Source organism: Emydura macquarii, unplaced genomic scaffold (genome assembly GCF_026122565.2).
Source record: "Emydura macquarii macquarii isolate MOO-44397 ecotype Brisbane River unplaced genomic scaffold, CSIRO-AGI_Emac_v2 contig_2897, whole genome shotgun sequence".
Classification (NCBI taxonomy): domain Eukaryota; kingdom Metazoa; phylum Chordata; order Testudines; family Chelidae; genus Emydura; species Emydura macquarii.
This window is the reverse complement of record NW_027133034.1, coordinates 50439379-50466201: the sequence shown is the minus strand read 5'-3', so window position 1 is coordinate 50466201 and position 26823 is coordinate 50439379. Positions and strand designations below refer to the sequence as shown.

Sequence of the window (26823 nt, the reverse complement as noted above, 5' to 3'; positions counted from 1 at the left end):
AAATATTCTTCAGTGATTAATCACAGTCGATAAAGCCAGCGGGACTGTGAATTTGCAACAAATTTTGAAACATGAGTTAATGCCTGTCCCTTTGGCATTAGCACAGTCAAATGTCAGACTAAGAACAGGCACAGAAGCAATACTTGGTGGTGTTCGCATTTCATGCCGCAACTGGTTGTGATAGTGGGCACTGCAAGATGACAACATTGAATGTTTTTGAGTGATGCCATCAGCTTCTAACACACTTTGGACAGGGTGACCTGGACTTGAAGGTGAAAAGTGTAGCAGAGTTTATTTATAATGTGTGGTGTGCCAGAAGTCCAGAGCAGTGACAAAGTATTTTGTTGCCATTTTGCTACATGCTTGTGGTCATCAGAAGCTCTAGCCCCAACTATTGATACACTTTTCTTTCACATGCAAAGAGCTCATTACCAGGCACTAGTTTGTAGACAGAGGCCCACTGCCCAAATATAATACTTCCTCTTCTAAATACAGTGGATTGGAAATGGAAGGATGGAGATCTGGTACTACAGATCAGGTCATTGCCACCGATACCAGCAGACTGCATGGAGGCAATATTCTGTGGCCACAAAATAGGGTGCAGGACAATATGACTTGTTTGTACAGAAGCATACAAATATAGACAACTGGAACAAGATTGTGTCAATGTATCTGACATTTAGTGCTTAAGGACAGTAGATGTATCATAATAATTGGTCTAATAGGATGTTGATTCAATCTGCCACGGTATACCAAATTTTCTTGAAATAGTACAAAATTAACGTGCACTTAACTTGCGTGCATTAAAATATTTACTTAATGTTTAGTCAAGAAAATATTTTCACTTTTTGTAAAAACAGTGTTTTTAGATTGTGTTGTATTTCTGGTTGTTATATCAGCTTGTATACTTTTATTTTAAGGTGCTAATGCTCAAGTTATAAAAGCCATGTATGCATGCTCATTCGTAGTTGTATAATGTATTAAATTATTTCTAGTACCTCTTGCAAAGAAACTGAAATACAATAGCTTTGTAAAAAAGTTGTGCATATTATTTGATCACTTTTATTATATCCTACAGCTCATTGAAATCCAACTGAAGTATGTTAATCCTAAATGAAAAGGAAATAAAGATTTACACTTAAGCAATTTCCATGTGTTACTTTGGTCTCTTGGTAGAGGCCTTTATACACAACATGCAGCTTGGCAACAACCATATTTAGATTCAACACATCTTAATTATCATAAAAAGATCTGCTACCATCTTTTAACAAAAAATGCCTCCGACCATTAACTTCTCTGAAAACCCGACTAGCCTATAAGCTTGGATTCTCTCCTACAATACTACTGCAGTGCTTCTATCCATTTTTTGTTTTCCCTTTACTAGGTAAATTATTAGTCTTATTTAGGCTTGGAAGGATTCTGTTTCAATTGATAATTGTCGGTAAATGTCGATTTCAGCTGACACACTTAAATCGATGGAAAAAAATCAATCAGTAACAGTTGGCTTGCCTGCAGGGATAGGGTATCACTGGCCCTGCCATCATGCATGGAACTCTCTGTAGCCCTGCTGTCACAGGAGTGAGTGAGTGGTTCCTTGACAGCGGAGCTGCAGAGCGCTCCCTGTTCTGCCTCAGGGCCAGTGCCACCTGATCCCTGGAGGCAACAATATGCAATGTGGGCTGCGGCCATCGCAGGGTAGAGCTGAGACCCATGGCCAGGACTGTAAGAAAGAGGAAGCATTGTCCTCGGCCAAGAGGGAGGCTACCCCACTGCTGAATGGCTCCCGTGGCAGTGCAGGGTGTGTCTACTGTAGCCCCGCTGTCATGAATCTGCTCTCTAACTCATCAGGTGAGTGTGCCGGGGGCCTCTGCCCTGCCCTGCCCTGCCCTGCCCTGCCAGGACCACAGCCTTCTCCACATCTTGCAGCTACACGGATCAGGTTTCACTAGCCCTGGTCTCCACTGTCATGACCCCACTCGCTCACTCACCACTTAATTGTTTGGGAGCTATCCCTGAGCTGGAAATATTCATCAGTGGGGCAGCCTTCTTCACAGCCAAGGATTTTTCTTGCTCTTTAGGTCTTGTCAAGGACGTCTGTGCTGCACTGGACTAGGATGACTGCAGCTTCTACTGCACCTTGTGTCTCGGTGTCCTGACACCCATGGCTATGTAGGGAGCCCCCTGCAGCCAACTGTCAGAACAGCAATTTTTATTTTAAAAATATAAATTGGTAAGAAATCATTGACATTAGAGAAAATAATCTAATTCTGCCAAGCCTATTCATATTGCAGTAGTACTTGGGCCCCAGCCTTACTGTGCTAGGCACTCTAGATACATAAGAAAGACGACATTGCTCTGAAGAGTTTACAATCCAAGTATGTTCTTAGTTAGGTTCTCCCTCCCATTTTAAAAATAGTTCAGATTGATAGGGGCACATTGTGCCCAGTAGCAAGCACTCACTGCTCTGCCCTGTGCCGCTTTCTAGGAGTTGGGAATGCTTTGTGCTTCTCAGAGAATAATACTGTTCTCCTCTAACATTACTAAGCCAACTTCTTCCACATGTTGTTGGTATTTTGCTTCTGTCATCTTTCATTCTGTTTCAGGGACATTCCCAGTTTTGTCAGGGTACACAACTTGATTGTGAAACAGGTCTTCAGGGCTAATTTGTAATCAGGAGATGGGAAGGAACACTTGCCACTGGGATGAAAGGAACATGAAGAGTTGCCAACTTTGTCAATTGGAGGGAGGTTAAGGTGGATACTTAGCAATGGAAAATTTAACACTTGGAAGGGAGATTGTATTGGGGCATACCACTGATGAGGGGAGCAGGAAGCATTGGTAGCAAGGAGAAGAGGGTTGGGTTACAATTCTTGCCATTAGAATAGGCTTGGGAGGCTTTGGTATGTAGAAGGGGGCTTATGTCATTTCCTTCTCTCTCCTGATGCCCCTTCCCAAAAAAAAAACCTCAAGAGGGATGCACTTCTGGAACATCCTCTTATTGCTGCATCTCAGCTATGGGCTCCAAGAATGCAGGGTTGTTGGCTAGCTGCTTCCATTGATTAAGCAATGCCTTCCCTAAATTGTGGGCAGGAATCCTAGAGTATGGGCTTTGCAGTCTGCTTTATTTCTATACCAAATCCAAACCTATAGCTCATATTCTAGCCTGAACTTGTTCGCCCTATTCTAGAATAAATATTACATCTTAATGCATCATGCTCTTATTTGAAAGTCTCTCCATGTACATTACATTTGTTTAGTGTTCTAGAGTTTTGTAGTTTTCTCTCTTGAATATGTATGTCCTTTGAGGCATTGTAACCTGGTAAATAATTTGTAAGGTTTTAGCCAGAATAAAACAAAGGGTATGTCTACACTGTAGAGTGAAGTCAATTTACTTTAAATCGACTTCCACCCACCAAATGGTAGAAGTCTCAGGAGTGTGATCACACCAGGCTCCTTGAGTTGGGCTATTGCATTCCCAGTCCACGCTTGGATCAACATTCAAAGAAGTGCACCGTGCTTAGCTATCCCAAAGTGCAACTAGCCGCAGAAGCTTTTGGGAAGCTAGTTGTCCTCCCAAACAAATTGCAAACGCTTTTCATGCCATTTTTGTATGCCATGCACACGCTGTTGCCAGAGAGGCATGGAAGCCACTCAGCCCTTGCACTATGATTGTGAGCATCACAAATACCTCACGGCTTTTCCTGCAGTATTTTCAAAGCGACAGAGGAGCCGAAGCATGGAAAATAGCGATGTTTCTGAGTCTGCCCTGCTACAAACTATAGAGCGAAACAATTCCTGTTTGCTGCAGGCTGTCATGCATCATTTCCAGTGCATGGAGTGCCGTTTCTGGTCCTGGGGAAACAAGCACAGACTGGTGGGATTATTATGTTATTAAGGTGTGGGATGATGAGCAGTGACTGCAGAACTTTTATATACAAAAGGCTACTTTCTTTGAACTTTGCGCAGAGCTGGCCCCAGCCCTGAAGTGCATGAACACTCGCTTGAGACCAGCTCTAACAGTGAAGAAGTGAGTGGCCATCACTCTGTGGAAGCTGGTAACCCCAGAGTGCTACCAGTCAGTTGGAAATTAATTAGGAGTCAGTATATCCACTGTTGAAGCTGTGTGATGCAAGTGTGCACGGCCATTAATAGACTTCTGTTACAAAGGTTAGTGACTTTGGGAAAAGTGCAGGACACAGTGGACAGGTTTGCCGCAATGGGGTCCCCGAACTGTGGGGAGGGGGACAATAGATGGTACACATACCAGTGTCCTAGTACCTGACCACCTTGACACAGAGTACGTAAACCAGAAGGGATACTTCTCAATGGTGTTACAGGCACTTGTGGATCACAGGTTTGTTTCACCAACATCAGTGTGGGATGGTCTAGAAAGGTGCATGACGTGCGCATCTTTAGGAACTCTAGTCTGTTCAATAAGATGCAGGTGAACACTTTCTTCCCTGATCAAAAAAGTAAATATTGATGATGTTGAAATCCAATAGTGATCCTGGTGGATCCTCCTTACCCCTTGCTCCCTTAGGTAATGAAGCCCTACATCGGGCACCTGGACAGGGAGAAGGAACATTTCAATAACAGCCTCAGCAAGTGCAGAATGGTGGTGGAATGTGCATTTGGGTGTTTAAAGGCCAGATGGAGATGTCTACTCACTTGGCTTGACATCAGTGAGAAGAACATCCCGTCAATTATATCTGCCTGCTGTATGCTCCATAATTTGTGTGAAACAAAGGGTGAAAAGTTCCCCCAGGATTGGGCTGTGGAGGCTGATAGTCTGGCCGCAAATTTTGAGCAGTCAGATTCCAGTGCTATGTTCAGAGCCAACCATGGAGCACTTTGCACATGGGAAGCATTGAAAAACCAGTTCTGCAATGAACCGCAGTAATGTTTGTATCTGCTGTGCCTTTCTTTCCCATACCCAACCCTTGCACCAGTGGCTCCCTCTCCTCCTTTCCCTGCCCAAATTATGAATGAATAAATGCAGATGTTTTTTAAAGCAGCAAAGTTTTATTTGTGACCTATTTCAATGGGGGGAAAGGAGGATAAGTTAACATTGTAAAGTGTCACTGTGCAAACAACTGTGGTTGTGTGCTGTTCTTTCTGCTCGCCTCCACTGGTGTGGAGTGCAGCACGTACTGCACCCTTCTCAGCCTCTTCCTAGCGCGCTTGGGGGTGCGGGGCTGATAACAAAGTGGTAGGCGGTGGAGTGTTTTGGAGGGGCTAGAGAGGGAGTCTGTCCTGCTGCTGCTCTTCCTGGAGCTCTACCAGACGCCTCAGCATGTCAGACTGATCCCTCATAATACGCAACATCTCCTGTTGCATATCACGATCCTGCTCCTGTGCTGATCTTCTGCGTTCCATGTTCCATCCATGAGATGGTCGAGTTCAGGATCCTGACAAAAGGAAGAAAGGAGAACAGCAGGATACAGACCATGGATTTCAGAAAAGCAGACTTTGACTCCCTCAGGGAACTGATGGGCAGGATTCCCTGGGAGGCTAATATGAGGGGGAAAGGAACCCAAGAGAGCTGGCTGTATTTTAAAGAGACCTTATTGAGGGCACAGGAGCAAACCATCCCGATGTGCAGAAAGAATAGCAAATATGGTAGGCGTCCAGCTTGGCTTAACAAAGATGTCTTTGGCAAACTTAAACACAAAAAAGAAGCTTACAAGAAGTGGAAGCTTGATCAGATGACTAGGGAGGATTATAAAAACACTGCTCGAACATGCAGGAATGAAATCAGGAAGGCCAAAGCACAATTAGAGTTGCAGCTAGCAAGGGACGTGAAGGGGAACAAGAAGGGTTTCTACATGCATGTTTCCAACAAGAGGAAGATTCGGGAAAGTGTGGGCCCCTTAGAAAATGAGGGAGGCGACCTAGTGACGGAGGATGTGGAGAAAGCTGAGGTACTCAATGCCTTTTTTGCCTCTGTCTTCACAGACAAGATGAGCTCCCAGACTGCTGTACTGGGTGGCACAGAATGGGAAGGAGGCGAACATCCCGCAGTGCTGAAGGAACGGGTCCAAGACTATTTAGAAGGCTTAGACATACACAAGTCCATGGGGCTGGATGCAATGCACCCGAGGGTGCTGAGGGAGTTGGCTGATATGATTTCAGAGCCATTGGCTTTTATCTTTGAAAGCTCGTGGCAATTGGGGGAGGTCTCTTGATGACTGGAAAAAAGCAAATATAGTGCCCATCTTCAAAAAAGGGAGGAAAGAGGATCCAGGGAACTACAGACTGGTCAGCCTCACCTCAATCCCTGGAAAAATCATGGAGCAGGTCCTTAAGGAATCCATTTTAAGGCACTTGGAAGAGAGAAAGGTGATCGGGAACAGTCAACACGGATTCACCAAGGGAAAGTCGTGCCTGACCAACCTGATTGCTTTCTATGAAGAGGTGACTGGCTCTGTGGATGTGGGGAAAGCAGTGAACGTGATATATCTTGACTTTAGCAAAGCTTTTGATACGGTCTCTCACAGTATTCCTATCAGCAAGTTAAAGAAGTACGGGTTGGATGAATGGACTATAAAATAGATAGAGAACTGACTAGAGCATAGGGCTCAACGAGTAGTGATCAATGGCTCCATGTGTAGCTGGCAGCCAGTCACAAGCGGAATGCCCCAGAGGTTGGTGCTGGGGCCGGTTTTTTTCAACATCTTCATTAATGATCTAGAGCAGGGGTGTCAAACATACGGGCCACATTTGACCCGTGAACCTTTTTGATCTGGCCCGCATTCGGCCAGTGTTTCAGTGAGTCATTCTCCCGCTAAAAGTTTCTGTGCGTATGGCATTGCCCCTTTAAGAGATTTGTCGGTGAAGGGCCCACTTTAAGAGAGTCTTAAAGCAGCAATACCATCCTCTGCAGAAATCCTTTAAAGTGGCAACAGGGCGCCGCCCATCAGCGAGTTTGACACCCCTGATCTAGAGTATGGTAGATTGCACCCTCAGGAAGTTTGCAGATGACACTAAGCTAGGGGGAGTGGTTGATACCCTGGAAGGTAGGGATAGGATACAGAATGACTTAAACTGCAGGATTGGGCCAAAAGAAATCTGATGAGGTTCAACAAGGACAAGTGCAGAGTCCTGCACTTTGGACGGAAGAATCCCATGCACAGCTGCAGACTGGGGACCGACGAGCTAGGCAGCAGTTCTGCAGAAAAGGACCTGGGGGTTACAGTGGATAAGAAGCTGGATATGAGTCAGCAGTGTGCCCTGGTTGCCAAGAAGGCTAATAGCATATTGGGCTGCATTAGTAGGAACATTGCCAGCAGATCAAGGGAAGTGATTATTCCCCTCTATTCAGCATTGGTGAGGCCACATTTGGAGAATTGTCCATATTTGGGCCCCCTGCTACAAAAAGGATGTGGAGAAGTTGGAGAAAGTCCACCAGAGGGCAACAAAAATGATTAGGGGGGTGGAGCACATGATTTATGAGGAGAGGCTGAGGGAACTAGGCTTGTTTAGTCTGCAGAAGAGAAGAATGAGGGGAGATTTGATAGCAGCCTTTAACTACTTGAAAGGGCATTCCAGGGAGGATGGAGCTAGGCTGTTCTCAGTGGTGGCAGATGACAGAACAAGGAGCAACAGTCTCAAATTGCAGTGGGGGAGATCTAGGTTGGACATCAGGAAAAAGTTTTTCACTAGGAGGGTGGTGAAGCACTGGAATGGGTTACCTAGAGAGGTGGTGGAATCTCCATCTTTGGAGGTTTTTAAGCTGCCGCTTGACAAAACTCTCACTGAGATTATTTAGCTGAGGTTAGTCCTGCTTTGAGCAGGGGGTTGGACTAGATGATCTCCTGAAGTCCCTTCCAACTCTGCCTCTATGGTGGGCAAAACAGATTAAAGGATGCTGCGGGTGAAGTGTAGCAGCAGAAAACATAGTGCAACCTGTGTCCCAACCCATAACACCTGTTGTGCAAAATTAAGCACTCGGGACTTTTTCAAGGGGAAAAGGCAGTATGCCGCATTTATTGACAGAAACTAAAATAATAACTAACTTAAACCTACACATACACACACATACACGCGCCCAAACGTACCAGAATGCGTTCTATAGTTTTATATATAGCTACCAGTCCTGATTGTGGCTTGAGATCGTAGCTAGGGTTCGTTGCTGGAGTTCGTGGCTCGTGGCAGCTACCTGGCCAGGGAAGCTGGGCACGAGGAGAGCAGGGTCCTTGTCGGGCGCGCACCGACGCTCTTCTTCAAATGATGTGTAGAACGCTGTTTTTCCCCCAAAGCCTTGAAATCTCACCCAGTCTTTTATAGGTTTTTCAGTTCTGCTGTGTCACGTCGCTTCTCTGTGATCCTTGATTGCTGGTACAATAGCAGACGTGACTTTCAGCTTGTTCTTTGATGTCTTTGATTAAGTTTGATTAAGTTTTTCTGGGGTGGATCCTTCTTTGCTTTTTGGGGCTATGTTCACACTCTTCAGCCTAGGATGGACTTCACACTTCATCAGGACAACTTCATCAAGACAAGCTGGCAGTTTGGGTCTGACTCACACACACATACACCCTCCATTCATACCTTGTTCAGATAACTATCTTATTCATCTAAAGGTTTAGAAAGGGTTTGACACAAGATGGAGTACATAGGGTCAAAATGGGGTTTTTACACAAGATGGAGTACATAGGTCAAAATGGGGTTTTACATTCACAATATGGAGTATGACTGAGAGAAGTTCAAATGTTACATGATTTCAATAATAACTATATAGAGGTTGATACAAATAAGGGTATGAATTAAAGCTATGAATTAAGCTACAGGGTTACAATTATAATTTTATTCCTACACACCCATAGCAACAATACCAGTACTAGGAATTGTTTTGGGGAGGCACCCAGGGACACTGGCCACAGGAGAAGAATAACAGGAGTGACTGTATTAGTCAGATATTTTAAACTTGCGCTTTCTTACCTAGGTGACAATGTGTGGTATCAGTCTCCTGAGGGTAATGCAGGCGGAAACGGAAGTTTAGGTGCAAGGAGCCAGAACGTCTGTTAGCTTCCCTAGTTTTCTGATAATCCTGCCTCAGCTCTTTGATCTTAACGCGGCACTGCTGTGTGTCCCTGTTGTGCCCCTTCTCCAACGTGCTGCAAGATATCTTCTCGTAGATATCTAAATTTCTTTTGCTGGCTCTTCACCCCACAGATGGATGAGATCCAAAACCTCTGGTCGACTCCATGGTGGAGAGTGTTTGAGCCGTACAGTCGCCATGAGTGTTCAGCTACAATGCTCTCTCCACGCTGGCCAAACCGGAAGTGGAACTTCAAAATTTCCCAGGGCTTGAGGGGAGGAGCTATTTCCTGTTTACATGGCCATGTTACAGCAGAGCATGAATGTCCAGAGCGGTCACACTGTAGCATCATGGGATACTTCCTGGAGGCTAATGGAATTGATTTATGTTGTGCTCTGCTTACACTGACGCAAATTCAGCCCATGGAATTCAACTTCTGCGCTACGCCATTTGTGGAGGTAGTTTTATTAGGTCGACTTTTACCACAGTTTAGATCGGTGGAACTTGCGTGCCAGTGGAGACGCATACTTTAGGGGGTTGACATAAGCAGCATTACGTCGACCTACAATGCAAGTGTAGTTACGTCGACCTCCATTTGCCAAGCCAAAAAGATCCCCCTCTCTCCGGGATCACCTTTAAATTCTTAAATTCTGCTGGGCTGGAGGAGGAAGGGGATTCACCTTTAAAGAATTTCACCTCGTTGGGGTTCATATAATAGAGGAGTCGTTTTAGGTTTCACTATAGAAAAAACATTCAGAAAATAAAAAACCACTATTTTTCCCCCCTGCTCTTTCTCAGGCACTTTCCCATTCTCTAGTGGACAGTCTGCTGTTCACCCCCTTTCTAATCCCAATTAAATTTCAAAGCTTATTGGGTATGGATACAGAATATTAGGCCTAATTTAGTTTAGATGTCTGTTGATTCCTTCCTTGACAAATTTAAATAAATAAAATGGATGTTTGCAAGATTTACTTTAGAATGGTATATTGTGCAATAAGGTTTTTGTTGAAAACACAATAGCTATTGAATTAAGCTATTTACAGAGTGATCTATAAAATCTTTCTATATATCTTTTTCTAACTGCTGAGCAGCTAGGGTGACCAGATAGCAAGTGTGAAAAATTGGGATGGGGTGGGGGGTAATAGGTGCTTGTATAAGAAAAAGTCCTGCATATTGGGGCTGTCTCTCTAAAATTGGGACATCGGGTCATCCTATGAGCAGCCAAGGCCTCATTCCCTCCCCTCACACTCCTCCCAACAAGTTAATGGGTTAAAATGGCAGTAGAAACTGCCTTGTAATACTAGGATTTGAAAAGTGCACTTAACCACTTGCTCAGAGCATATAGAATAAAGCATCAGGCAAAGTAATTTACAATGCTGTTTGCCTTTGAGGATAATGCAAAGCAGGACTACATAATGGAAGTATTATTTCCTGTGTTTTTGTCAATTCAAGGTCCCTACTTATGTTGTACTGGAAAAGTCAGTGAAAGAGAAGTAGCTTCATTTCTTATTTGTGCTGTTTTTAAATGGTTTTGAATGTCTCAAAACAATGGGTACAGGATCATACACTTGCTATTACATGGATGAGGACTGAGAGACTTAAACAGGCAAAAAGAAATCTGAAAATATTATGTGATTCTGACCCCTAACAAATCCACTGACACGGAAACATTGGGTTCATCAGTTCCATATATACTTTTCATTAAAATGGCTTTCACTCAGGGTTGATTCAAAAAGTCTCTAATTGATATTGATCCTTGTTGCACAAAACTGTGTTTAATATATACACTATTTACATAGCAAGCTAACCACCATGGTCAAAAGAGGAACAATGAGATGAAACATTTCATGAGACTATCTTTTGTTGTTGTTCGAATGTAGCTTCATTCTGGTGCAATTTTTAATCTGAATTTCAAAAATTAGATATTTTAAGTGGCTATAGTTCTTGCATTAACAATCATGTTGAGAGATGTTTTAATAATTTAAGAGAAAAAGTATTGGAAGGATTAAAATACATGCAAAGGGCTTAAATATATTTCAGTGGTTACAAATTTTAGGACCCTGTTTAAGTTAGGGAAGGTATTAAATTGAATTTTCTTAGCTAATTGACAATATACTTGAAATGGTCTGCTATGTGAATGGTTTTTCTTGCTTTATGAAAAAGAAACTATACACAAAAAGCTGTTTCTGATGCAGCTACCTAAACTAGGGTAGTTGGTGGTCTCCTGTAGAATTCTATTTTTTAACAAGTATGTAATGAAATATTTAAGAAAAATAAATCTAGCATAACTGAAATTTGAAGTTGCCCATATATTCTTATTTAGCGATATCTATCTGTATAGCAGGCAACTTGAACTGTTCCCGTACTGGAAAATTTAATGTACCACTCAATTACTATTCTTTAGCTCAATTTAAAATAATAGATTGGGAGTAAGGTCTTAATGCAGTGTAACCTTTGGAACATTAGAAATAACCTCTTTTCCTTCTGAGATTGGTGTACAGTAATAGCATCCGTCTTATCACATTACATGAATATATTTTCTAATTGTATTAAAACTTTTTCACTTGATGGTCGTTCAATATGTCTCTCCTTGCTCTCACCCAATAGACTCCAAAACTGTTTAGAAAGGATACTGTCACTTGCACGAAAATATGCCGCATCTTAGGGCTTTATGGTTCCCTCATTATATTGTTTTGGAATTACATTAAGTACAAACATTGAAAAGATATCCAAGCTAGAGCTTTCATTTATCCTTTTGAGATTATTTTGGTAGAATTTAGTATTCTATTTTACCACAATCTATTTGGTTCCTCCTTGTTGGTAGGAATCCTTTGTTTTTCCATTGCACACTTAGTTCTCTTTTTATTGATGTATATAGTTGCAACTATATGAAGTATAGAACAGAATACCATGACCTACGTCTATATTTTTAACACTGTTCCTTAGACCTCTGAGTTTGTTTGAGAATGCTTATAGGTGAAAATTAATATCTACTGCTGTTCTGTTTTTGATCCTTAAATAAGTCACTTCGTTAAGAGAGTTAGTTTTTGGTTTATCCTGTCCTTGGGAACTCAAACTTGCTATTTTGAAGTATCTTTTCTTTTTACTGAGCACTCTTCTTTCAGAACTGAACACCTTCCTTCCATCATTTACTCTTAGCAGTGTGCTGGGCTTGATTTATTCCACCGTTTCCTTCTACCCCCACCATCCTGCCCTCCAATTCACCTTAATTTGGAAGTCAACCACTTCTAAATTACATATGTATCCCTTCATGATTAAATATATTGTATAATTCTTGGTATAGTATTTTGATACCATAGGAAGATAAATTCCTCGTTTCAAAGACATTTGTCATGTGCATTCTTTCACTGAATATAATTAAAGTGAGGCAGAGGGGGCATTGGTATGAATTAGTTAATACCATATTATAGTTGAGATTTTAAATGCATAAAAGATAACAAGCTCAAAGTTCTGGTTCCTGTTGTAATTATGCGACATTGCATGTACATACATTAGCTCTTCTGTCTTATTTATACAGTGGAAAAGAAAACATAACATATGCGTAAGGGGTTGTTTGTTACTGCTTTGATAACCAGAACTTTGAATTTTCAAAGTTTGGTCCCAATCCTGTGATCTTTATTCAAGGCAAAACTTCAACTAACTTAAATGGGAGTTTGCCTAAGGAAGTCACAGTTAGGGAAACTAGGGAGCAGAGGGAGATGAGAAATGAGGCAGTAATAGAGGTTTGTTTATTTTGCATGTATTATTTAGTCTGAAGCACCAAAAACCTAGCTGAAGCGGAGTGAAGGTTGAAAATCTGTCACTGCAGTAAAAAATACTTTACAAAGTCATAGTAATTTATTGAGCACAAGTTTCATAAAGGAATTGTCATGCAGAAAATCTGTTATTTTTACTGATTTAAAACATTGCTTTAGTGACGAGTTCCTATAGCATTTGCAAGCTGAACAGGGAGGGACTCTGTTACTTTCAAGATGTGCAAAGATGAACTTTAGCTTTACCCACAAGAAATTATATTTCCTCCATGTAGATTTCGTTCAATTGCTGTCCAGGTTGTACTAGGCACACAGGAGACGCCTCCACTCCCACGTTGTGCAAGGAGAGCTATGTATTGGGGAGACATGTAGCGGAGGTTCTTTTGAAGTTGATCCTAGACCACCACATGGCACTGCCTCCATGATGGCTTTCTCTGTCTAACTCCTAACCAGCTCCAGTTGCACCTGTTTTGGCATACTTCTGCTTTCCCTTTATGAAGTCATCATTGAATCCATACTATACACTAGAACTTCTTTTAATAACCAGCATTTTAAATTGTTCTACCATAAAGCCAGCCAAATATGGTCAGATACCAGTCTTCATGAAAACCAACATGCCAAAAACAGTTTGGAGTTTCTAGCCATGGTGTTTTGTAGCTATGAACATAAAAAATGTTAGAAAAACATTCAGGAGGTGAGATCATTTAATGTTGAGCTCTCATCTCTCCCAAATTCCAAGTCCAATTTGCCTCAGACATGAGAAATTGTACACTATTTAAGATAATATTTTAATGAAAATTCAGGCAGATTGTCATTTTAGTGAAGTGAGAAGAGCTCAAAATAGGGTTATAAAGGAAGGCTAGCAACAATCTGAGCTATGAGGACACTCTCTTTTGTCTTTAAAACAGATGACCTGGAGTTGAGGCAGTTTATTTTCAAGCAACAAAATAATTAATTTTATTTATTTATTTACAATAAACACAGCGATGGATAAAATGTCCAACACCATATTATTGAACGTCATGTTGGAAAAACAGACAAATGTAGTCGAGTGGCTAGGGCACACCTGGGACCTGTTCTCCACTCTTCCACTTACTTGCACTATGAACATAGACAAGTCACATCACCCCTGTGACTGTTTCCACTAATGCTGTACATTTGACTTGTCTGTTTAGATTGTAAGCAGGGATTGTTTTACTATATGCATATATAGTGTCTAACATAATGGGTCCTTGATCTTTGTTGGGGCCTCTAGGTCAGTGGTTCCCAACCTTTTTGGTTCAAGGGCAAATATAATTTTTATAACCCTGAAGGGCCACCAGTCTCTGTCAGCAGTCCCCGCTCCCCCACTGCAATCAGAGGAAAGGAGTTCAGTGAGGAGGATCTCCCACCCCCCTGGCTGCAGCAGGGAAACTGTGTGCTCCACCCTAGGCAGTGGTTCCCTTCTGCAGCCAGGGGGATGGGAGATCAGTGTTCCCCTCCCTCTGGCTCCAGCAGGGATCCAATGCCTAGGGACCCAGGTAGAGTGCTTTGCTGTGCTTCCTGCTACAGCCAAGGGGAGGGGAGTGTTGATCTCCCATTCCTTTGGCTGCAGCAAGGAGCCTACACCAGCAATGCACTACGCCTGGGTACTTGGGCAGGGGCTCCTTTCTGCAGCCAGCAGGAGGGAAGCTGCGGGCCACTCTGAAAGACCCTGCAGGCCACTTTTAGCCTGCGGAAAGTGGCTCATAGGCCATAGGTTGGGAGTCATTGCTCTAGGTGCTACCACAATACCAATATTAAATACTTGATTACTTGCATTCTTATATGTATACATATTTAGTAGCAAATTAAAGTTACAAATGAGTATATTTGTGAAACTTATATTTAATTCTTTCATCACTTAGGTTCCTGTGGCTAGAGCCAGCATTCTCTGGCTTATTGGGGAATATTGTGAACGTGTTCCAAAGATTGCACCTGATGTTTTGAGAAAGATGGCCAAGAGCTTCACTAATGAAGATGACCTTGTGAAGCTGCAGATCTTAAATTTGGGAGCAAAACTGTATTTAACCAACTCAAAACAGGTAAGAGTAAGACTATATAAACAAGCGATCCTTTTCTGACACAGTAGAGTGTATATTGTGCATTCTGCATGGATTAACGCTTGTTTCTTACATATATGTTTAAAGCAAAGAAGCTTTACATGTGGAAGCTGGCTACTGCATCACTGACTCGACCCAAAAGTAATAGCATGCAGAACAGGAGGTCTGTGTACTTGTTGCCTTAGCATGAAGGTTGTGTGAAATTCGGTAATTCCATTTACTGGGAATTTGGCAAACCCGCTTTGATTTTGAGTTGTTTGAGTTAATGCTTTCTGAATGTAAAACTCCAAACCAAAATGCTGACATTGCTAAGTTTCACATGCTTTTGGTAAACTGTTGGGACCATGTTTTACCTCCCACCAGATGTCCTAAACTCCCTTTTACCTTTTTCTCAGGAATAGCCTAATGGCCTGCAGTCCCTCTCCATTGTGATGCCCACTCTTACCTAAATTTCCCTTCAGCATCTATAACAATGCATCTAGGTCTTCTCTGTTTTCAGCAGCACTGTTCTAGGAGGTGCTCCTCTGATCACAGTATTGCCTGCCATTGAGACACCATAGGGAATCTTTTAATCTATCTGATTAACAGATGAGATTATCTAGGTTTTTGTTTAAATCATCGCTTTAGTAACAAGCTAAATTGATTTGTATTGTAACTGTAAATGTATTCAATTTATACTGTGCCAATTAATACAGTCCTACCTTGTATATCTAATTTGGTTTTCATTTCAAGAGAGAAAAAGGTATTACTCGTTAAATCTAAACAGGAAAAAGATGCTAATACTACACTAAATTGGCATGTTTAACTTGAGTCAGCTTTTTAGTTAGCTTTTTTCTTTCAATGTTAAGGAATTTTTCTACAGCAGAGAAACTGGTAGATTAGCTGGAGGGAAAAAAAGGGGGAGTAAGGACCTTGTGAAGTGTAAAGGGTAAGTAACCTCAACCTTTCCTTAAAAACTCTGAGGGAAGAAATAAACTGGGGGGAAATGCAATCAACATCTTGAAATCTTATGATAAACTTTCAATTTTTTCAAACAAACCTTTAGAAACTATTAAAGAAAATAAACTTCCTCCAACAGTTAATGGTTTTGTTTCATTTCATTTCACAGTAACGCCTCATTTTAGGCTTGAAAAATGAGAAAATGCATCTTGCAATTATGGGATTGCTAGTACTTGATATTTTGTATGCGGTATTGTATATTTTCAAATATTGGGTATTTTAAATTCATGTTTTTATTTTCAAATATTAACAATAACACTTGAAAAAACATTTGGATAAGGCAAATGTAAATTATTTTACAAATTCTAACAGATTCTTTACTCAATTCTATATATGATGCAAGTTGAGCTAATTTTAAAAGTTTTATTAGCTATTGAAAGAGTTATAGTCATGTAGATAATTGTACTGTGTTTGAGAAGCTAGTACAAATAGGAGTAGAAATGAAGAGGAAACCAAATCTTACTCCCCAAATCAACTTAATTTCCCATGATGTGAAAATGACATCTCATAAATGTTGGGGAGAGAGGTAGTTTTGAATTTAACATTTATTATTGGTTCTACATCTGTTCATTGACATTCTTAACATTATTTTACTTTTTAACTAGCTTTATTTTAATTTTTTTATTGAGGTTTTTCTAATATATGTTGGATCCAAATCAAACATATTAGTTATCAAAGTATATGAATAAGGCTTTCAATAATCTTTAGCCTAGGTAACTTCAATATTCTATAGCAAAGTCAAAATCCTTTACCCTTCCCCCACCACCTCCATATTTTTATATTGATAAGAAAGCCTTATTAAATTAATTAGTAATGTGATAACCCTCTGTTCTTTCAGTATGTTTCCATTTTTCTGCCTCCACCCGAATACCTTCTTTCTTCTTATACTCCCCGTTATGGTACAGTTAACACAAATTCTATGCTAGATTTCAACAGTGTTTTGGAATTCTCTCTTTATACGTAAACGGTTAATTTCTATAGCATTGTAAACGCTATATGATATCAAAGCAAGTGTTCTCAACCTTGAGTTGCAACCCCTTGGGACTGCAAAGAGTTTTTGTTGTTTGGATGGGGCTGGTTACGAGTGGGACAGATATGAACACAGACATCTCTGAGACCAATAAATCAACATTATAAATGTGATCTGCATCTTTGTGAGCCAGAGATTGTATTCTAAGTCAATGGGGGAAGTTTACTGAACTGCCCTACCCCAAACCTCAAGCATAACAATCAAAGAGAGGTGAATAGCATATCTCCAAAGGTGTACCACTACTCACTGGTTTGTTTGTTTTTTTGCGTACATTGAGATGGACCAGAGGCCCAGGGAACAGAGGCTTTTGTTATAAAGACAGAGCTTAAACTGACTAACAGCACTCTTGTTCTTGATCTGAAAACTGACACAAACCTTTAATCAAGAGCGCAAACCTTGCTCAGAGGGTTTGAAAAAGTTTCATACTTACTAGGCCTCCATGTGGAAGATGGTGACTTCTGATAAGCTTAGTGTATATATAGGCCTTTTATTTTTAATACACGTTTTCTCTGTATTATTATTGACCTTAAATGAATGAACTTTGTTGGGGGTTTTTTTTTTTGGTTTTTTTTAAGTAGTCTGGTTACTGATAAAATTATAAATACTTCATTGTCCCGAGAGGAAGAATGAACCTGCAGGAATTGAACTAGGTCATACCTGCTGGGATGACACATTGAATTGCAGGAGGACTACAAGCCTAAATCTCCAGTCTGGGGGCAGAGTGTCTCAAGACTGTCTGTAGAGCGGTAATGGCTGGAGGTATGATGTCTAAAGGGACATCCCTTCAGCAGACCACAGAGGGGTCAGACATGCAGTTACCTCAAACCTGTCACAATGACCACTTCCCTTTTTCTTACCCTGTCATTCATATTTATGGTCATGGAGATAATTTCAAAAACTTGAACTGAATATAAACTGGTACTTATGCCTGCCTGAATCTGCAGATAGCCTGAAAAAATAACTAACAGAGGTATGAACTGTCCCATTCATCTTGATGAAGGCCCTGTGAATTCTGTCATTTTATGACCATGGAAGATAGCATTTTTTCACAAAGCTACAAAATGGAGCATTTTTGTTATGAAAGTTGCCCACTTTTCTGTAGCTAGTTGCCTGAATTTTTTTTCTGTCCCCCTGTGCTGCTGGATCTCCCTGACAGTTGCTCTCCACTCAACAGGCAGTTAATTGGGTTGCAGGGCATATTCCTTGCACTATACCAGAGAGCAGAGTGGTTCTGACCATTTTCCTGTCTTCTGTGATCCACCACTTTGAGTCTGCTAGAGAAGAAAGTTGGACTGCAAGTAGAACATGCATCAGATTGTTTGTCAGCTATCAACGTGCTTTAAAAGAGTTATCACAAGTTATTTGCAAAGGATTCTGGCACATGCAAAAGGCCATTGAGAGGAAAGAGCATTGATCCATTTGGAGACCTGTCTTCCATCCTTATGAAAGAAACTTACTGAATTCTTCAAGAGAAAGGTTATAGGCTTACAAAATGAGAAGACTGTTTTATCCATGGCAATTCTGTAAAGATAAAAGTTCTGCATCATACTTAGGAGTCCCAGGGTGGTCCAGGTAGGGAAAAGTTTGAGCCAAAACTTTTTAAAATAAGAAGATATTACCAAAAATGTGTATCTTCAAAAAAAAATTTCTTATGAGCTTTTGTTTTTTGGAAAATCCCACTGTATTTTGAAGTCAGATGTTTGGAAGAGAAACACGTTCTCAAAGCATAACGCCAAATCTTTACCAGATTTTTTAAAAAATAAAATGACCTATGTTTACTTTACCATACTAACAGATTCTGGCTTTAAGAAAATTTCTGTCTGTTGCGTTTCTTAATAATATTTTCAGTAGTTTTAAAAACAGTGCATAAAAGTTGGATTCAATTTTTTTTACTTAAGGTGTGGTGATTATAATAATAGGTCCAGGAAACAGAAATGGTTTTTCTTCTTGTAGGGAAGACTTGTAATTTGAAATGAGGACAGTCCTGAATACACTAAAGACCTAGTAACCTAAAAGATGATCCTGTTTCAAATGGGCTATCGTGGCATCCTTTTTTATCTCAACAAGTGGGGAGGCACCAGATTTTGCTTCCTCTTCTAGGTAATCCTGCAGGTGTTGGGAGCTATCTAGTAGGGAAGGAGAGCACAATTGCAAACAGTTAGATAGATCCTCATAAATTGTCTCTGCATCAGAGATGACTGATCAGATTTTTATCCAGTTGTGACATTAGGTGGATCGCCTCACCATTCACCCAAACAAAAAGTTACTAGACTTCTGCTCATAGCATCTAAAAGAGGGACTTCAAACAAAGGACGCCTTCTGTGTCTGCTAGGGAAGAGTGCTTATGTTTATCTTTCCACCAGTGCTGCTCATAACAAAAGTTCTGACAAAGTTCAGGAGAGACTGACTTGATTGATAGTCCTAAATAGAAGGTTCTCATTTTTGTTCCAGATGACCAAAACAAATTTCATTGGCTGGGTGGCCTCAGATAATCACTCAGAAACTGGTCACATCACTCCATGCCAAATTGGGAGCCCTCATTCTGGCATCATGGCTAATGACATGAGAGCTCCATAAACATGACTATCTCCGAACAGGTAGCTAAATCCTCCTGACCTCTGAGAGGTCATCTTCAAGAAAGGCTTGCACTTCCAAATGGTGGATTCCAGTGTTGTGCAAACAGGCCTGTGTGGACTTCTTTTCTTGTCCTGTATAAAAAATGCTTGACCATCTTCTTCACTTGCCTCAGTCTAAGTTAGACTCAGTACATCTGTGGGTGATAAGACCACTGTTTTGGCTTGTTACAAATTAGTTGAAACCTAGCTGGATTCGAAACTGAGCTTGATAAATTTATAGAGGTGATATGATGGGACAGCCTAGTTTGTCAATTGACTGATCTTTGACTACTGGTGGTAGATATGCCAATGGCCTGTGAAGGGATGTTAGATGGGGTGGGTTCTGAGGTATTATAGAGAATTCTTTCTTGGGTGTCTGACTAGTGAGTCTTGCCCACATGCTCAGGGTTTAACTGATCGCCATATTTGGGGTTGGGAAGGAATTTTCGCCTGGGGCAAATTGGAAAAGGCTCTGGGGGTTTTTCACCTTCCTGTGTAGCATGGGGCACTGCTCACTTGCTGGTGGATTCTTTACCTTAAAGTCTTTAAACCATGATTTGAGGACTTTAATAACTCAGTCATAGGTTAGAGGTTTATTAAAGGAGTGGGTGGGTGAGGTTCTGTGGTCTGCATTGTGCAGGAGGTCAGAGTGGTCCCTTCTGACCTTAGAGTCTGAGATCAATGTGTCATTTAGGATGGGGTGGGAAAGAAATCAGGTTAATATGGGTCTTTTGACATGTTTTGACTATTCATTAAATATCTCTCAGTATCAAATTTTCTGTGCCTATATTATGACTGCAGGACATAGAAGAAGTTAATTGTATACTTTGGAATTATGTAATCTCTTTTTGAATTGAAAGATTCTGCTTGTAAACAAACCTAAACCTTGCAGGACCAACTTTATTCACCAGTGCTGGTGCATGGAGATGTAAGGTGCTCTCTCTGTGCCAGCAAGGACCTCTGCTCCAGGGGCAATTCACAATTAAAGGCAGTAGTCTTCACTCCATTCTGTTGGAGTTTGTGTCAGATTGAGAGGAGGTTCTTTTTAATTTACTGCTAGTGAGCTCTGATAGCAAAGGTTGCTGAAGGGATAACCTAATTTAGTTTAACCCTTGGCATCTGAGAACCCCCTTTCCAGACAGTGCATTTCATTTGAACTTACAGCATAAACACTGCATGAGTCTCGATTACATGTTTTCTGTCTGACATAAAATTACAATTTATTACTTTGTGTAGATCGCAATAAAAACTTTCATTTTTATAACCTGCAAAATGTACAAAATAAAGAACATGATCCCTTTTCCAGAGTGCACACAGTACCATGAGAGGATAAGCCTTTTGATATAATATCCCTTAGGTGCCTGATAGAAATGGGAAACTGAAAGGAGGAAGAGCCCACTGAAAAGTACACTTTTCATTGTTAGAAATAGTATATGTAATTTTTTCAAATATTTGTTGACATCATAGGGCATCTTGTGATACATTTACATACCCCATAACATTCTAGGGGAAAAATACATCTCTGTGATTTTATTACTATATATTTCAGTTTTACACCAATAAAAATCATTCAGAAAAAATGTATCCATCTATGGAAAACCATATAACCCTATTTTCATTGTAACAGTTGAAATTGTTAAACTGAATTTTTCTTGTAAATTTTACTGTACATTGACATTTTAGATACAGACATTGTTTGGTATCCATTTATATCTGACACTATTAAAACTCCTGAGTTATTGTTATAATACAGCACAAAAATAAAGCTAAAACATATGGCAAAAAATAAAATATGCAAGGAGCTTATGTTTTTCAATATAAAAATATCCCCTTTGACAAGTTTAGGGTTTTCTTAAAAAATCCCTTCATTATTCATCAATTTTGGTTTGGAGCACTGAAAAAGTATTTATTTACCAGATCAAATTATTTTTAGTACTTTTTCTTTTAATGGCTAGGAAATATATTCATATAAGTGGTTTGCAGCTCTGTGTACAGTATTGTTCTCTTTACACTGTGTTCAGTAAATCTAAGTTTTTTGCAGCAGAATGTTCATAGGTTTCCTGTGTTTCCCTGTTTTATTAAAATTAAACTGAATTATTAAAATTATTCAATTCCTGTTAATATTCTCAGACATTGAATTAGGAAATCCTATTATGCTGTAAAAAGCTGCGATAATATAAGTTGCTCCCTTACATACATAAATAAATGACCGATATTACAGGAGGCTTTAAGCTGCAAGAAAAAATGGAAGAAGTCTTTTATCCTGGTTTTTAGAGGGCATCAGCAGCTTGCTTTTATGAAAAAGTAACAGCTAAATGCACTGCAAATAATTTGCAGTAATCCAGTTCAGTGATTCATGTGTCTGCTTTAATGGGTCATAATTCAGGGTAAAGTAACTGAGTGCAGTCAGAGTGCAGACACTGCTTATGCCAGGGACAGTATCTCTTCATAAAACACACCTCAGCAGAAGCAGTTTGCCAGCCCCCTAATACCCTCTGATGTTTTGATGTCCTGCATATTTTTCCGATTAAGTTTTGAGTGCCATGTTTTTAGTTGTATTTCCACATTCATTATCCTCACGTAGACCCTTCAGCGGGTTTGCCATATATGATTATTTTTTTAATGATGCCTTTCTTTCCACTTCAGCAGTTTAATAATCTAGCACATGGCTGCTTCTCAGTACTCAGCATTCACCTCCCCAGTGCAGAAGAGGACATGTGGTTTGGCTTCAAAATTCCATTTGCGGCTTTAGAAATGCATATTCCCTATGGAACAACATTTGTTTGACATAACCATTCATTTTTATTACCTCTTTAAATATGTTTATCCAGAGTTATCAATAATCATAAATAACTTGTATTCTTTTCTTGTCCTGTTTTTTTGCACAGACAAAATTGCTTACCCAGTACATATTAAATCTCGGCAAGTATGATCAAAGCTACGACATCAGAGACCGTACAAGATTTATTAGGCAGCTTATTGTTCCGAACGAGAAGAGTGGAGCTTTAAGCAAATACGCCAAAAAAATATTTCTGGCGCAGAAACCTGCCCCATTGCTTGAGTCTCCTTTTAAAGGTATGACTGCCAAAATATCAGCAGAATGTTTATTGCCTAGAGCAATGTGGCAGCATATTCTATTTCTAATATGCCTAAAATTTTGTCTGTTAGCAAATACAAATGAGAACAGTTTGCACTTTGCTTAATCATTTGCTTTTCAACAAGCAAGATTTAAAGTCATAACATCTTGGTTTGTATGTTGCCTATATTTATCTCATAATCCTGAACATGCTGACGATTTGTATTTATGTTGGGTTTGAATAGTAGAAAGTATACATCTCAAGTAAGAATAAACTTCTCTTCTATTTACAGAGATGTCTTTAGCCACTCAGCAAGATTGTCCACCTTAATAGAAGGATGTTAGTGTAACTATTGTTAATGTGTTATCCATATGAAATGTAAAAAAAACTAATCTATTTGGATTATTTTTCAGAAGTGGCACTTTCCCTGATTGTTTGTTTTCCCTATTTTTAAAAAATCCAAACTACCATATAGTATTCTCTCCTATTAAAAAGCTATCTTCCCAATTAAAAATGTAATCTTACTGTGCTGTTTCTTTGCAGTTTTAATTTGTATATAGTTATTTAATCCTAGATTTGAAGCTCTCCAGCAGCTCTATTTTGGGGGGGAGGAAAAACAACCAAAAACTTAAAATTCTGGATGTGTTTGTGCCAAGACATGTATATGGATTGTTTAACTGTGCTGTCATTCTTAATATTCACAGTAAAGTAATTTTTAGAGAAGCTACATTTCAGAGCAACACCTCTAAACACACTGACTGATTAGCTTTTTTATTGACCATTATGTGGGAGATTATTGTAATCTATGGATTTAAATCAGTTTTTTGACCTATGAAGAGCTTCCTAGTTTATATTTATTTCATGACATTTGAGGTAATATAATGCCAATTACCTTTAGCCCTGATTAAGATAGCTTTTTGTGATATAGAGCTCATTTGTTTGTATATTTTTCCTGCTCCCCCTTTTTTTAATAGATAGGGATCGTTTCCAGCTTGGCACCTTATCTCATACTCTGAACACTAAAGCCACTGGGTATCTGGAGTTATCTAATTGGCCAGAGGTGGCGCCTGACCCATCAGTGCGAAATGTTGAAGTAATTGAGTTGGTATGTTGACATTAAGAGTAACTTTGTTTAACATATTTGTAGATATTTAAGATAAGAATTGTGTTTTATATAAAAGATTTTCTTTCCTTTCAAAATGGCTTGAAAATATTCTTGTGATGTGTGTAAATTGTAAATTGAACAAACTCTGCTTTTGTGGCCTGCCTCTGAAACTGGAGACTTTCAGATTTTAAATATTTATTCTACTGGTAATATTCCTTTTCCTGGGGAAAACAAATTAGATGCTCTGCTCTGAGATGTAGTGTGTTTCCTTATGGAAAACGTACCTTTTTTCCATCTTCCTCATGGAGTTTTTTCCATCCCTTTCATGAGTTTTCTTCACCTTGGTTTATTGAGTTTTTGTCAGTTGTATAGCAGCATTTTGATTGCAGTTGATGATGCAGGAGTTGCAGTAAAGGAAATTTCTACCCATTTACCTAACTTTAATAAATGTATAGATGAATTAGTATAATAGTATTTAATCCAATCTCACCCTAAACAGAAGAAAATAAGAAAGTATTATAAACAAGAGCAAAGGACACAAAGATTAATCATGAATGTGTCCTCTGCATACCTTTCATGGTATACTAGCATAGGGAAAGAAACAGTGGTATGCAAAATCTATTCTGAAAATCTAAAATGCACTATTTATTATAATTCTTCATCTTTTGGTGGGATAGGCATTTTTTAAATTAAGAATCAGTCTCCACCTCGTAATTCATACTAACTTCATGCTTAAATTGTGAACTCATAACAAGACCTCTTTGTACATCATGTAGCTTGTTTAGGCCCTGATCCTGAATGGAGCCCTGGACTCTACACTTATTTATATATGAATGGGTAGGATTTTATTTTCAAAAGCACCTGAGTTAGGATCACAAGTCCTGTTCAATTAGGGATGTGTGCTCTTGAGTCATTCAGCCAGTTTTGAAAAGTGTGTGTGTGTGTAAATTACTATTTTGACACTCAAAGATGAGCTAAACAGCCTCCAAAACAGAAAAGCTTCCATGAAGGAGTGTGATCTCTGTCCTGAGCAACTGCCAGGCTAAATTAAACATGATGTACTTAGCAGGCAGTAAGACAGCAAAGAGAAAACAGAAAGGGACAATGCGGCAGCCAATAAGATAAGTTACTCACAAGGGCTAGTGCATAGCATGTTATAGTAAAGAGTTGGGGTCTCTTTTTTTAGCAAATGGATGTTATATTTGCTTCCATTCCTGTAGAAATTGCAGGAAAAATGGGTCATAAGGAGGGACTTGAATGAGGAGAGGCTGAGGGAAAGCTCACCAGCACAGGAAGAGCATGCCAGGTGTAGGGGATAGCCTGAAAGAAGCTGTGAAGACATCTTTATGTCTAATATTGAAGATAGAATGGCTGTTTGCCTGCTGCAGTCACAGGAAATTGATCATGTGAGATATATCCACTTGTTTCTAGTAAATAACCACTCAGGATTCTTGACACATATGACAATCCTTCTCCAAGAACATTGCCAAGTATGTCCTTGGGAAAATTCCTTACTGACTCGAGTAAGGAATTTGCAGTCTCTTTAATGCTATGTATAAGAGAGAACATGAGTGATTAAGCATCCCAATCCAGTATTACATCTCAAGGTACTATTAGTATCCAAGTAACTGTTCACTTTTTTCCTTGAATATTAGTTGGGAGGTAGAGAATTCTGAATATAGATTACTCTTTGAGGAAAAAATCATTACTAGAAGTGCCCTTGTTTGTACTGAACTTTACCCAAGTCTCTGTGGTCTGTGTTCATACAGTGCAATAACACTCAGCCCAACTACCATAGCTTCCTTTTTGCTAAATTTTAATGTGATTTCCAAATCGCTGCCACCACTGTCTGAATGACTTGCACCTCTCTAGCTTAGCTGGCTACGAGAGGGTTTTTCCAATGATACAGTAATCCTCCAGAGGTCTTGCACTGCTCTGTTTTCCTCCCTTTCCCATGGTATAAGGGACTTGGATTGGGAGGAAAGGATATGGTCTGAACATGTGTGTTCTGATGATTGTAAACATTGCCTGTAGGGGGACATTGCAGTTTAGAACAAGATAGAGCACACTGAGGTTACTCCTAAAAACTGGGGGCCCTGAAGTTGGTGCGTAGCTCCCTTTCTCATTCTTTATTCCCTCAAGGTCTGTGCAAAGCTGAGCTCAGCTGGACCCAAAGAGTTAAGCTTTTCAGCCTATAAAATTAGCTATGATCTCTGATGCTTTTTTATTTCTCTAGTATAATAGTCCTTCTCCAGACCTTCATATATGGGCACCTCACCCTTACAGGTATGCGCAAAGCTTGTTTTAGTACTCCCTGGTTTTATCATAATACAATCTATCATAATTTTCCTTATCTTGCTTATAATACTTTTGGAGGCAATCTGTGATCCCATTGGCTTTCTTTGCCACGTTGTCTCTCTCTTCCTACATAACTGAATATAGAAGTAAATGATTCACCTAAATACTTTCAATTTAAGTTTTACACATGCAGAAATATTTGTAATTCACTTACAGGGAAAAGAACGGTTTGTAACGTTAGGCAAGGTAAAGAAAGAGAAATCTACAGAAAAGTTTTACTCCGACTCAGAAGAGGAGGAATCAGCCAGCACTACTGACACCGGTATATATATGGCTACTAATTAAGAATCTCTTGTGTAGTGTATCATACCATACCATCAAAACGTGGGGCTATTTGAACTGAAGCAGTTTAAAAAAAGTCAGTGTTAATGTACAAATGGGGAAATAATGCTTAACTGGAAAAACTTAACTTCATTGCAGTTGTGTGACAAGTACTAATTGTATGGCTAATGTCATCTGTAAGTATGTAAATTAAATGAGCTTAATAGACTTGACTTTGCTTCTTAGTTAAAATACATGGGAAGGCATTATTCTTCTACAACTTGACTGATCTTGAGAGGTTCTGCTGCTTACTGAAATCAAATGTGCATATTGTCTAGGAATATAAATATCTACAGACATAATTGGAAGGACTTGCAGATGTTTATCATCTCTCAGGATTGGACTCTAGGTGTTTTAATTGGTTCTGGCTGAGGAATTTGTTTTGGACACATATAATGGCATGTTGATGATACCAAGATACACTATA

The 26823-nt window shown here is 39.7% G+C and overlaps 1 protein-coding gene across 4 annotated transcripts in view; it reads left to right on the top strand.

Annotated features, from left to right (window-relative positions):
• Positions 1–26823, top strand: part of AP3B1 (adaptor related protein complex 3 subunit beta 1) — a 290480-nt gene that overhangs the window by 161231 nt on the left and 102426 nt on the right. For all 4 annotated transcript variants that reach the window (XM_067569102.1, XM_067569101.1, XM_067569103.1 and 1 more), the window contains exons 15-18: positions 14697–14873; positions 22424–22610; positions 23587–23717; positions 26232–26337. In XM_067569102.1, coding sequence (XP_067425203.1) covers positions 14697–14873; positions 22424–22610; positions 23587–23717; positions 26232–26337 — 601 coding nt within the window. The remainder of the gene's footprint in view (positions 1–14696; positions 14874–22423; positions 22611–23586; positions 23718–26231; positions 26338–26823) is intronic.